Raw genomic sequence first — 14,596 nt, 5'->3', positions numbered from 1 at the left:
TCTTATTCTTATTACGACATTGTAAACCATCCCAACACATTCATGACACTCATCAACAACTGGAGGGAGGGAGAGACAGGAGTATTTATATCATAGTTTCCAGGGGTTGTGGGAAATTTTTTTAAAATCCAGATGATTCAATATGACCCCCCACCCCCACTGCCAATACTGCTGTAAACTACATGCAGCACCAAAACTTATATTTGTCCTAATTCCTCTAGTTCCTAGCACGGCATCAATCACATTGCTCACATTAGGGCAAATTCTTCTTGATTAATAATCTCTCATCTAAAACTCCTTTCCTTGATGTGACTTTGATAGAATCTTTCTCTTGGTGTTCATGGTGTTCATGATAACTGTTACTGTTACCATATTTGAAATATTTTTTTTACTAGAAAACTCCTAATGATTAGATGCCACGGTCACTATCTTTTAATTACCTGGACACTAATCATTAAAAAGAAACTGAACTAAGTGGCACTAAAATAGGCAATGGAATTTAGGATCCCATGTTTGTCATCTCAAGATGGAGTCATGAAGAGAAGTTTAACAAAGTATACAAAATTTGAAAGATTATGAAATGCAAGTGTACAGGAAAGGACTGATATAGCATAAATAGGTCTAGGAAAGAAAGAGCCCATAGCACTGCCTTATCTGACTCAATTTCAACATCGTAGACTAGATGTAAATTTAGAACAATGAATTTTTTTAAAAAAGAGTTTCTTCTTAGAGTAAAAGCTCTTTTAAGAGCAAACAACTAGTAAATATGCTTTCAGTTGAATGAAAACAGACGGTAGAATATCCAGGCACTTGAGACCTTCAGAAACTAACAAAATCCGAAATAAAACAAAAAAGAAGCAATGTCAAATTTAATGCAAAGGAGAGAACATTTAAGAGCCCAGGAAGAAAATGCCTACCTCACTTCGGACTAAAAGCCAAGGTTATGGCTGAAAAAGTATTACATGTGGCACAGTCTCAGGTCAGAGAAGCCCTAGTAAAATTATGAAGGAAATTCTATCTGCTTAACAATAGTAATAAATGACTGTGAAGTTGTCTGAACATCTAACTTAAATCTAAAAGAAAGCTGCGGGGAGTGAGATGGGAGATGGAAGAAGTGTGAGGGAGGACTGAAAAGGACAAGCACACCATACTAAAAAAAAAAGAAAACAAAATTAAACAAAACAAAAGTTTTTCTAATAACTTCCTAAAACCACTTCAGTGAAACCAAGAGGCCAACAATTAGTAGTACTTTCAAGATTCTTATGCCTTACTTGACCATTTATTATTATGTTGGCAGTTACGACTACTTAACACTTAAAGACTGTATGCTTGTTTCTGAAACTGATGGATATGGTTAAACTTTGTAATTTGCTCTGCACTGGGTCTGAAAGGAAAAGACTCAGGTGAAAAAGAGATCACAGCAAAGAAAAATCAGACACATTAATCCCTGGGGCCAAATAAACAAAAGGAGTGCTAGACTGTGACCAGAAAATATCCTCAAGTATTTAGATTGAGGATCCCATTTCACCCCAGTTATCCGGGACCATTTATATCACATTTATAGACCCACCTACTAATGTAGATAACTAATATGGTCCCAAGACAAAAAAAATACCCATAAGATCTATAGCTTAGGAGCTCAGCATCATGTCAATTTACTGCTTGGCTCATCTCAAACAATTTCAATAACCAAGCTAATCCTGGAAACGAATGTTATCTACCTTTTCTCTCTCTTAGGAAACCTGGACCCTGTCTGGTTTTGCTCCCCTGTAGCTATGTCTTCAAGGCCTACAGCAAAATTCCATTTCCTCCTCTTTCCCCCAAGATGCCAATCTGAACCTCTACCTAGTGCCTACTACCAACCACCATCCCAACTCCCACACCAAGTTGGCCTGCTCCAACTATCTGTCTCCACTGCCTTCTACTATACAAATCCCTCATGCTGACGGGCTGACCGTAAGCATATGTGGATGAACCAGTATCCAGATTTCCAAGGCCAGCTTCTGGTCTCTCCCCAATCTAGAAAGACATAAATCTTGGTTGAGGTCAATCTGCCCAGTAGTTGGATATCAAATCCTACAACTAAGCAAGTCATAGTTCAATCATAATGATTACCCAATTTACCTAAATTTCAATCACATATTAGGTTTTATTTACTCTTTCTTTTCGGAACACAAATTGAAACTCTTCAGATCTCTCACACCATGCCTTACCAGTTCACCTAGGAAGCAGGCCTGCAGTTTCCTATTTTCACCCAAATCGAGAGAATCACTGCATCTCTTTCTTTGCCTATCTTCAAGCCCTTGACAAGACACCACTTATTTCTATGTACTGAAAAATTAAACATTTATGATGCTTAAAATACATTTAATAGACTAGTCCATGATAGAGGAGGGGAGGAGAAAATATCATAAATTTGGATTATGTATCAAAAAATTTGGAGGTATTTTTGATTGGCAATATGGAATGAACAAAAGTACTTCATATTTTATAACTTTTATATTAAATGCCTTATAATTTGTCATTTTATTAATATGCCATCATTTTTTTTGCAAAACCTTCATTTAGAGAAATACATGGCAAATTTTAAGCTAGTTTCTATAGGAAAATATAAAATATCATGAATGTGAATTTTTGCATTGTGATTTTATTGAATTATAAATATTCAAAATTTGAGATACTTAGAAAAATCTGATTATGAGTACTTACTAAATAAGGAATAAAAATGATCATTAGATTTGCTAGAGACCCAACTTTGAAACAAGTTTCCTAATATTCCTCTTTCATGCTCTTAATTTAATTGAAGTAAATCCTGAGACTGAAAGGTAAACCATTAACGGGTAATTTCCACTTGCCACTACTTATATGTATTAATCAAGATTTTCTCCAAATGGTGCAACGAAGTAAAATAAAGAAATAAATCACTCAAATATATAATTGCATATATCATTTCTAAACTGATTGCATATTTTTCTCCATTAATACTACCTCATAGTTTAAACGTGCTGACTTGTTACATATGTGATCTCATAAAAAAATAATTTAAACTGAAAAGTTCATAACCTTATCTAAAATAAAAATTCAGTCCTTAAAATTCACTTACTTTTTCAAAAAAAAGTTCACATATAGTGACATTTTGTACCATTTGTTGTCTTATTCCACTACAAAATGAAGATCTGTACTTTCCAAGTAAGAAAAATAACTATTGCCTTTCTCTCTAAAGCTCTCCCCAAATTCTTTCACACATAATGTGATTAAAAATATCAGCCTCATAGGTTGTTAGGAAGATTGAATGAGCTAATACTTGTAAAGTGCTTAGAATAGTGCCAATGCTGCTTGCTATTATTTTCATTTTTAAAAGATTTCCCTAATTCTTGAACCAACTTGAAAAAGCAATTCACAGGTTTTGATCTTGGTTAGAAGCAGCATATTGTATTTATAGAATCAGTGGGATAAGGTGGTTTTTTATTAATGCAGAAATTGAATTTTACTTGTATCCCTACAAAAATTATGTAGGAAGATACTGTCATTGTTGAGTATAGACTATGGAGAAAGTTTATTAAAAAATTGAAGTGGAGGTTAAGTAACTTAGTCACAACAGCTAGTACGCAGAAGAGCCAGGATTTGACCTTAAGCTGTCCCGGTCCAGAGCCCACTCTCTTAATTCTTTACCTGCACCGCCTAAATGTAGGACCCGTCACTTCACAGGTATCCAAATTATTTCAAAACAAAAAATTAAAAGTTTTTTCATTTTATGACAAACCAGGAAAAAAAACCATGTAAATATTTTAAGCTATTATCTTAAATCATAAGAAATAAAGACTGTTGATAACAAAACCAAGCAAATTACATTTATATTAAAGAGGACATTCCCTTTAAATCATTTTGATAATTTTAATATGAATGATTACATAACCAATAAATTTAAAGTATACATTCATATGGAAATGTATGACAAATATCTTTCAAAAATTAACTACAAATGCACCTAACTAACCAACCTTCAAAACACACTGTGGAGAGTCAAGGTGAGAGTATGCAAACGACATAGTTTACCAAGATAATCTGGCAACTCACCTAACCAGATATACAGCAAGAAGTCACTAAGAAAAGGCCTTTGGACAATTAAAATAGTTAATCCGATGTTCAAGTATTGATACTCATTTACTTTTCTCAACAGGATCTCACATACATACCAAGGAAGAGTACTTATTTTTCCTTTGTACAGAACTACAAATATCAAACTTCAAAATGCAAAGGAATCTGACCAACAAACAGTCCAAACAACAGATCCTCAAGGCGTCAAAGTATCTGACTTCAAAAATTATGACCGTAGGTCATCAAGAGGTTTAATTATATTTTGCATCCTTTTCAAGACAAAAAAAGAATTGCATATTTAATTTTAGTATGATTTTCATCCAAAGCAGTTTAAGTGGTTTTATAATTTGATGCTTAAAGGACTAAACCTTCAATTACCCAGTAAGCTCAACTAATCAATTAGAAAGTAATTCATGTGACAGTTCAAAATACCAAAGGTTTGGGTTTAAGAGCACTTAGTGTACAAGTTACCTGAAAGCCAGACGGAGATGGGGGAACAGAAACATAAAAAGCCTAAGACATCACAGAAGAGCAGGGAGAGTGTCTATAAACACGATGCTTAAAGCACTCCCCACAAAACAATGTGTGGGCAGAAAGTGCCACATCAGCGGTATTCTGTAAGTCCTGCTTCTAAATCATTTGTTAGTTTCATAAATTATTAATTTTGGTTAATAGTTTGTTGGTATGAAGCAGTTCCGACTCTCAGCGGCAAAAAAGTGATAGTATACTCCTAATTTATTCTACAAAACCAACATTAAGATTACTCCTACAGAACATGCTTACGCCTTACAGTGACACAAATTTATGCTTTAAGGTGGCACTTTTTTTTTTAAGCAGCTCACTTTTAAATTGCTTTTAATTTTTAAAGGATAGAGAGAGAGAGTGCCTACCCCACACGGTACTTTGTTATCAAAAGAATAGTTACACTACTCAACGAAACTCCCTTTAAAACCAGGCTGCGCCACATTCTGCTATCTCTAGCTCCAAGCGAAGCTTCAAAATACTAAATAACATATAAAGCCTTGTACTTTTCCCTCCTCTAGCAAGGAAGTCTAACTCCAAACAGGAAACTGCTTCTCAAAGGGTTCAACACAGAAATTTTATCAAACCCAAACCCAGTCGTCAGTTGAGAGATTTAATATTTAAATGCCAAAGAGATTTAATATTTAAATGCCAACATACTTGCACAGGTAGAAACGGAGAAAGTACTCAAGCTTCCCTGTCATTGAGGCATCCCTTGCAAGTTTTAGCAGGGCGGAGGAGGGGGAGGGAATTGCCTTGTCTAACAAACAAACAAGGAAAAACGAAAATAAAATTAAGCCAATCTATACAAAGCCTCGTCGTAGAACATAAAGAAATTGAAAGTGCTACTTGTATCAAATTTTTCAATCACCTTCCTCCATGGGGCAGGGAAGAAGGAGCTGGAGAAGAGAGGGAAGGTCCCGGCTGAGTTCAGCTGGACAATGGGCGCGGAGAGGTGACTGGGTACCCCTACCCCCCATCTCCTCACCTTTCCCGAGAGCAGAAAAAGACGCGGGAAGGGGAGCGCGACAGGAGGCACCCGCAAGCCCTCCGACTCATTTTTCCGCCAAAGGAGCAAGGTGGAAGGCAGGACAAGGAGGGGCAGACGGGAGGGTTCGGTGTTGCCGGCAGCGGCTGACGCGCGTCTCCGCGCGCGTCTCTTCCCCGCGGGGACCGAGAAGGGGAACCGCCTTCCCGAAACGGAGGGTGGGCCGGGCAGTGGGAAGCGCCCCCCGAGTCTCTTACCCATGCTGGGGGCGCCTGCAGGGAGAAGCCCAGCGCCGCTGCTCCTCCTCCAGCTGCTCGCGCGGCCGCTCTCGCGGCAGGAGGCGGGCCCTGCGCTCCGCTCTTGCCCCTCCAGAGCTCAGGCGGGACGAGGAGGCGCCTCCATCCGCCCGCGGCGCTCCCCGGACAGTCCCGTCAGCGCGGCCGTGAGGAAGAGGCGGCAGCTACTCGCGCTGGGTCTCCGCCGAAGCCGCGGCAGCGGGAGGGCTCTCCCCTGCCCGTCCAGACGGCGGCTTTCCCACCCTCGGTCGCACCCGCAAGGGGGTGGGATTTGCCGGTTCGTCTTGGCCGCTGGCTCCAACCCCGAGCGACGGCCGAGCCTCGGAGCCCGCCCCTCGCCTCTCCTTCACCGCCTGCCGTTCTAGAACGCGACGCCAAAGACTGAGGTGGAGACCGGGACCGAGGCGAGGAAGGTGTCGGAGCTGGGCTGGGAGGAGGCAAATCTCGCGAGAATCCCTTGTTCTCCCTGCCCCGCCCCCGCCACTTCCCGGCTCACCACCCGCCCCCCCTGGCTGGTGCCAGGTGCGGTGACGTCATGGCCGGGGGGTCGCCCGCCGCCGGCGTCCAGGTGCGGCGAGCGGAAGAGAGAAGAATCCGGAGGAGTAGCAGTTAGTCCTCCGCCGTGAGTTCGGAACAGCTGAAACGGAAGTTTTGTGTGGTTTGTCGCCTCAGATGGATACAAAGAGTTTTCGCTGATAGGAAAAGTGAGCCTGGGTTGCCCCACTTTCCGCGGCGGCGGTGTGGTGGTGTTGCCTGCAGGGGTGGACGTGAAAGAGGCAGCGAGAGAGAGTGAGCTCTCTTGCTTTCTCCACCTTCGGAGGCCCAGCTGCTAGCCGAATCCCGAAGTTTTAGCCTGCAAAGTTCCTTACGAATCAGAAGCATTTCTTCGTCGGGAAAAAAAAAAAATATTAGGCACAAAATCTATTTTACAGAAATAAATTATTGGTTTCATTTAGTCTCTGTCAGTTTAAGACAATTTTTAAATCTCTTTTCTCTTTTGGGAGTACAATTTGTTACATAATGGAAAGTGGGAGAGATATTCATGATTTGAAATTCCAGGCATTTTTTTAGCTTCAATATGAAGAAGGATGTAAGGTTATTGTAATCAAACAGCCTTTTCTTAGAGTTAGAAACAAGTATAATTCAGCCAGCTTTTGTCCCCGCTTATTTACACCCAATTTCCACTACTGTACCTAGTGCTTTTTAAAGAAATGATCTTTAATTCTAACAATTATCCAATACTAAAACCGCCTTGCCCTTTGGAACAGGGTAGACCTAGCTTTCTGAAACTCAGCACAGCCATTACTTTTTGTGGGACCTTGGATAAATTAACCAACCTCAGTGAACTTCAGTTTCTTGAGTCTGTTAAAAAAACCTTTACAGTGCAAAGCAGTGTCTGACACATTGTAACTGCCTCGTAAATATCCACTCCCACTATCTCCTATATAGGCCTGTTTTTGCCATCTTTTAATCCTTTTATTATTTTTTTGAAAGGTTGTATAAAGTGCCTTGTAACAAGAATTCAGTCACATTCAGAAGCCATAAAGGAGAAAATAAAAATATAGAATATGTACACCTAAACAAGATGTGGCTGTGTTGTATTGTAACTATAGAACACATTTTGCCTTTTTCAATCAAAAAATACTGAGTATTATGTTTATTGTCCCCTACCAAACAAACCAAAAAAAAAAAAAAACCTGATGTACAGCCCATATCCTCAAAGATTTTGCATTCTAACTAGGAGGTGAGACATTAACACATAGTTTATTAATAGTACGAGTTAATGAGGGTCAAATGCCTGAGAATTGGAAGGAAATAAATTACTGTGGGCAAGGCAAGATTCAGGAAGAAGGTATAAATTGAACTCAAACTTGGAGGAAGGCAGGCAATAGTTTCAGCCTGGAGGAGTCCTAGAAGTAAAGATGGAGGTGGATATGCAAACAATATTCCTGAACCTTAACTCTGTGTGACTCCAGCAGCACGTAAGAAAGTAAACCATTTAAGATTTAAAGAATGAGGCTGGTGGGAAGCAAAAGACAATTCATCAAAAGAGACAATAATATAATATGTTGGAAGAAAACTAAATTCCTGGGTCTCTGGGATCCTAGACATTTCAAGAAGAAAGTCCAATGACTAGAACTAAAGAGAGGTTTAAGGAAAACAAACACAAAAAAGGAAAAAAGACCACTGGACTTGACAATAAGGTTACCTTTGAAAGTACAATTTCAGAATATATATGTAACTATATATATTCAGAATATAACAGAAAAGATGAAAGTTAAGGTTTTTATAACTAAATGAGTGATAAGGAGTGGAGGCCACAAGCAGATAAGTTGGCCACATTTTCTTAATCAGAAATCAGGTCATATGATCTGACAAGGTAAAACATTTACAATCAGTTCCATCCTAGAAATCCTAAGGTCTGTATTATTTTCATAATAAATAATGTATTTTAGAGGTTTGAAAATTAAAATAAGCAAAATCACTCTGCAAATTCAGAGGGCACTATCCCGTTGAAGTAATGCTGAGATAGTGGATCATAATAGAAATTGGAAGGATCAGGGAATAGGACCCATAATAAAGGTTGAGAAAACTAACGTAAAGCTAAGAAGTGATCGCAATCTTAGAGTTAATGCTCTCTTCTAAAGGTAAAGCCAAAAGAAATCTCAATAGCAGAATGAACTCTAGAAATTTGTTTTTTAAACTTACAGAAAAAAAGGTATGTAAAACTATGTTCCAAACTTTCCAGTATTAAGCAAATGCTTTTAAATACCCTGTGGAGCTCTTCTCATCTTGTAACTCTTACTTCCCCAATGAGAACTTCAAAGTATGACACTATATTTTATACAATTTTATACTTCTATATATTTTGTTCAGCTCAAAACATTGATTTCCTCAGCAGTAACTATTAGTTGAGAAGATAATATCACTTTACAATATTTAAATTTAACCTCAAATTCCTTTCAGCTAAAAAAAGATTATCTTGTTTTTTTTTTTTTGCCTTTATTTCCTCTGTTATCTTTTAATGAATTAGGGTTTTTTTCTGTGCATCTGTTCTCACCCTTTGTGTTCCCAGGCAAATGGACTAATACCATGCTGACCACTCCTTTCTTTTCCTGCTGAAAACTGAATGTGTTGATCTGATATCAAAGAGAACATTACAATCTCTGTGAGAATGACACAATTTGAGACCAGCCTAATTCATACTATCCATCATTTCTTCTTAATGTTTTCTTAGGAATTTACAAAAAATATGTATATTGAAAAAATCCTCTACCTTCTTCTGGTAAAAACTATTCTAACCATGAAGATTATTCCGAAGAAAACTCAATTGTGTTTTAAAACATTCATTTAGCTCAATAAAGAATTAGTTAATTCTTTTCTGCTTCTTTATTCTTGATTCCACAGCAGTAGATTTCCTGGTCGTTCTCATTGTAATCTTGTTTTGTGTTAGCTAGTTTACAGTATACTTAAGCACAAATTACATCAATGTATAATCTGAATTTTAAAATTCACTCTTTAGAAAAGAATTGCAGGAAATAATAATATCAGACACAATGCCTATACTGTGAGGCCATTAGAGCTGGAAAATTGCCCTGCTCATACTGGTGACCCATTAGCTTATAACAAAATCCTGCTACTCTGCTAGCAAACTGGAGAAACGCTCAAACATGTGACCACTCTAAGCACTTTTCATTACTGCACATTAAGAAAAAAGTTTAATTAAAAACATGATGTGTCCAGTCAAATGACTTGCCACTTTGTCAACTGAAAAGACCTTTTTAATAATGATATTTGCACTATATTCCGATAGTAGTATTATTATACCACACTCGTATGATAGGTAAGTCGTAGAGCTTTGTAAGCCTTCAAAGAGAGTTTCAAGAAGTACTACCTTTTCAAAATGTTAAAGATAATCTCTATTGAAGTGTCTGTTATTTTAAGTAATCTCAAATGACAAATATATTTGCATTTTTCAAATCTCGAGCAATTCAATTATAAACACAATATTATGTAAAAAAATTTCCAGTCATGAGTACACATACATTCAACTCAACAAACGTTTACTCATCACCCTTTACAGATCAGCACCTGCTCTCAGTCGTAAATATAGACATAGAAAATACAGTCCCTGCCCTCAAAAGAGGAAGTATTCTGGAGCCTTTGTGGGTATATTGGAGTTGCCCAATAAGGACAGGGAATAGTATTCAGGCAGCCAGGACAACAGGCAGGTATACAATTGAAGCCCTAGTATGCAACAGGCTTGGAGAACCAGAGTCGAACACAGAGGGCCCCATGTGTTGTGGGAATGATTTGAGGTGTTATTCTAGAAGTTATAGATAGTTAATTAATTAAAATTTTTCAGTAGGTAATTGATATCATCTTTCAGCCACAGAAAAAAAATCTTACTTCTCAAAAAATTAGATGTAAAACATATGGTTCCATAAGCATTGATTAAACACCTATACCCTTGATCAATTAGTAAATGTTTTTAATGTAGAAAAGTTAGCTAATATAATATACAAGGCACTATGTATTCTGAGATGCATAACAGTAAACACAAACTCTGCCTTTAAGGAATGAGATTTCTAGTTTAAAAGTTTAAGGTGTGCTTAACTGCTTTAAACTTATGCTTATTTAAGTAAAATTCACCTTGCTGCAGAGAATCTGCATTTGGAATTACCACAGCACAGACCAGTAAGCTGGACACATTCTCATTTTAGTAACAAATTTTCAGTATTCTTACTTAGTTTACTTTGCAAATTTTAAGCAGTAAATACAAATGATTTGTTGCCCAATAATCAGCATATGATATTTGTACATATCACAAGCTATTCTACTACAGGATAGCTTTTTTGAAAACAAAAATATTAGTACTCACTGTTTACTTGTGAGTTCATATAAATGACAAAGAAGAAATTTTTTCAAAATGTAGTAACCCAAGGGAACTCTTAAAAGAGGATGGCATCTATAATCATTATCCCTTTGCCACTACCATTTCTGCATCTGACCTAATGTGACACTAAAAAGCACTCATTAGATTTTTATATTTCTGTGCTTCTGAAACCAGAAGTGGAAACTTTATTTCAAATCCCTGTAACTTCCTTAACGAAACAGTTGACAATGTGGGTTATGCCCCATCTGACACTGGAGCTTTTAAACTGCCTGTTCTGACATTATTTTGATGCCTAGAATGCCTGCCAAAGCAAAAGATTTTCATAAACCGTGACGTTCCTTTCTGTATATTCCTAAGACTTCACATTACGTTCTTCTAGTTTCCCGGCCATGTCTCGCCATTCCCACAAACGTACCACATCCCATATGTGGCTCATAAGCAGATCTCCTCACACTTCTTTACCCAGGTCTGCCTTTTCTCACATCTATTAAAATATCTGAGGGCAAATTCAAATCAAACACTTCAACCTCCTTACTCTTGAGACTTATATTAATATCTTCAGTTTATAACTGAGGGAATTGAGTCATTCTAAATGATCTCCTACACACCCTGCCTACCTCCTGCTTTTCAGAGCTGATTCATCTTCAACATGAACTGTGTTTTATTTGGACCCTCAAACCTTTATATTTGGACCACCTTTTCTTCACCCTTAATTTCCTAGATTGTATACTCCTTCTTCTTTCATTCTTCCTTCTCCACCCTTTTTTTCTATTTCATACCCTTCCGAACCCTTTAACAGTCCTTTGATCATCAACCCAGTTTGCTCGGTCTAGTAAACCCTACATATGCAACCTCTTTGATCTCCTAACCCTCCCTTACCACCAAATATCTTTCACAGAATCATCCTGGACCTTATTGAGACTATTTTAAGATAACAAAGGTTTTTATACATTTGTAGCACACAATTTCAATGTATTTCTTAAAATAAATCAGTGAAGTAGGTAATAGTTCTTATTTCATAATATTAGCAACAACAGCAACATGAAAAACAGCTAACACCATCTGATTGTTTTAAGTCTTGGACACTGACACATTTCACAGACCTCATCTGATTCGATCCTCATTACAATGCTATGAGTCATAGTATTACCATCACCCTTTTTAAAGAGCAGGAAACTGAGACCAGTAATTACCTTGCCTAAGATCACATACCTATTAAGTGGCAGAGCCTGTGCTTGAACGCAGGGCTAATTCCACAGCCAATGTTCCGTCCTATCTCGTCAATTTGCAACTTGAGCCATGATTTTTTTCTTCTTTAATTTGAAAAGAAGGGAGGGGAAAGAAAAGGGTAGGAAAATGTTCTAAAGAAACCCTCCTTCAAAGGTTTATTATGAAGGTCAACCAGGAAAGAGCCTGACACAGAGTAAATACTTAATGTTAATTTCTTTTCCCAACTTTAAGCTTTCCTTGAGGACCTGCTCTGTGCCAGGGACTGTAGAAAGTGCTAGTACAGATGGCATGCAGAGAAATGATATAGGAAACATGATCTCTACCCTCATGGAGCTTATGATCTAAGAGAGGAAGTCACATTTCCCAAAAACACAGCATAAATCATCTATATTACTTCTCACATGCCACCTCTTAACATGAATTCTTCTTTCTTAAATATGTTATCTCTTTCCTCATAAGCCCTGTCCCCTCCTAGGACATGTGGTGTATTTTCTTTTGTAATATAGTCATTATCATACAACTTTCATTTCCTATCATGATGGTGATGGCTTCGAGGACTCAGACTGTCCTACCTATATTTACATTTTTCTTCGCCAGCTGTTAATACATAAGAGGCTCTCAATAATTATGTACTAAATTTAAGAATAAAAAGACATTAAAATTATTTCTCAATATCCTCAAGATTTGTAATTAAGGAATTATTACTTCAATGCTTAGATTGGAATCTTCTTATAAATACTGTCTTATAAATGAATTATTTGCCACTCTGTGGCCAACTCTTCCCGAAGAGGATTAGCCAAGATGTAATTACCTAAGATGTATGCTTGACAAAGTGGTTCCTTATCTTTTTTAGTGAAGACAGACTGCTAAATAATTAAGTGATAATTTTAAGTTAATATTTACATAGAGGAATTTTCTTAGAAATATCGCAAAAAAAAGCTGAAGAAGTATGTATATTCAGAATAAATACATTCCATTTTTACAAGGTCATAGTTTTGTTAAGAATTATGAGTGGGAAGGAGTAGTAAAAAAAAAAAAAAAAAAAAACGCTGATAGTAAGAGAGAAATGCTGGAACAATCTTGTCTGCCCTACAATCTGCATCAGACAGAGCAGCCACTCCTGACAGGTGAAGCCTGGGTTTCACCAGCTCCACCTCTTTGTGCAGACACACATATTAGTGTTTCTATACACATGCATGTTTTCTTTCCACTGTGGAACCACCACCTTATTATTCAAACCTTACCTCTCACCGCTAAAAAGTATATAATGAATGAAGAAATGCAGGCTAGTACAACACTACGAGGTCACGCTCAAAACATATTAAAGAATCATCACCTGATGGTTAGGAAATTTGTCACCTACCTGTGTGCAGTTTTACCTCAAATCAGGTAAGAAATGAAAACCTAGGATTCAGAGATGAGCTCAATGTTTCAGAATCCAATAAATCAATCAAATAAAACATTTTCAAAAGAAAAAGATGTTGCGATCACCACTCAGCAGTTTTCTTAAAAGACTACCAGTTTTCTAAGGCCCATAGAAATGATATTACACCAAGAGAAAAATCTTAGAAGAATTTCCATTTCTAATATAAGTTCACATACAGATCTTTCTTTCCCATATGTAAACATTAATTATTAGGTCTATCTGAATATTACTTAAACCAAATGAAAGGGAAAGGAACTTCATAGCAGACACTTTGTAGAGATAGGAACTGAAAGCATATAGGAAAATTTTCATTTGTGAGAAAAGAACCCTGAGAGACAGGAACTCTCTAAACAAATTTATTGAGGGAAATGTTGAGAGAAAAGTCTCTTATTTACACTTCCATTCATTTATATATTTTGAGAAGGGAATGCTTTAAACATGACTGACTCGGAATGAATTTTTTTATGATGAAGTGATAAACTGAGATTAAATTTATCTAGTGTAAATAAAAAGTTGGCCTATTCTTAAACCCATATATTAATCATATCTACATTTTTATGCGTTTTTCCCCTATGTGAAAACTACCTGTTAGACTAAATTCAAAGAATAAGGAAATGTATAAAGGAAAACATGAAAGTTCCCAAAGAATCTCACATTTCAGAACTACCACTATTAACAGTTTGGTTCATATTAACCAGAATTTATATTCATGTTCTTATATGTAAATGGCTAATAATTACACTATATATTTTGCTATGCTCTTTTTCATCTATTGAAAGACATATTTCCATGCCAATGCAATTATTTCCATTTCAAGTCATCGCTTTAAATGGTAAATTCCACTTATTTTATTTTTTTATTTTTTATCTTTTACGTCTACAGCACCTGGTCTTCCTAGGCGGTCTCCCATCCAAGTACTAACCAGGCTCGACCCTGCTTAGCTTCTGAGATTCATTCCACTTTTTTTAGTGAATCATGAACAATGCTATAATTTGAATTATTTCCATGTTGCTGGTTTTTTTGTGTGTACCATAAACATTGCCCCAGTGAACATATTTGTATGTATTTTTTTTTGCACCTCTGTGAAATTTTTCATAGAATTTGAATTGCTAGATCAAAAGCCATCCAAAAATGTTGTA

The 14,596-nt window shown here is 37.0% G+C and overlaps 2 protein-coding genes across 2 annotated transcripts in view; one reads left to right on the top strand and one right to left on the bottom strand.

Annotated features, from left to right (window-relative positions):
• Positions 1-6,006, bottom strand: part of LOC107517796 (CD2 associated protein) — a 108,570-nt gene extending 102,564 nt beyond the window's left edge. Inside the window, exon 1 of the mRNA XM_016158921.2 lies at positions 5,866-6,006. Within this exon, the coding sequence (XP_016014407.1) occupies positions 5,866-5,869 (4 nt within the window). The 5' untranslated portion in view covers positions 5,870-6,006. The remainder of the gene's footprint in view (positions 1-5,865) is intronic.
• Positions 5,870-7,298, top strand: LOC118613625 (SH3 domain-containing protein C23A1.17-like; the record flags this gene model as incomplete). The annotated part of the gene is made up of 1 exon (XM_036236092.1): positions 5,870-7,298. A coding segment is annotated over one exon (420 nt), but the record flags the coding sequence as incomplete, so codon positions are not given.
• Between the last annotated feature and the right edge of the window lie 7,298 nt (positions 7,299-14,596).

This window comes from Rousettus aegyptiacus, unplaced genomic scaffold, assembly GCF_014176215.1.
Source record: "Rousettus aegyptiacus isolate mRouAeg1 unplaced genomic scaffold, mRouAeg1.p scaffold_m13_p_1, whole genome shotgun sequence".
Taxonomy (NCBI): Eukaryota; Metazoa; Chordata; class Mammalia; order Chiroptera; family Pteropodidae; genus Rousettus; species Rousettus aegyptiacus.
This window is presented reverse-complemented; position numbering and strand designations above follow the sequence as displayed.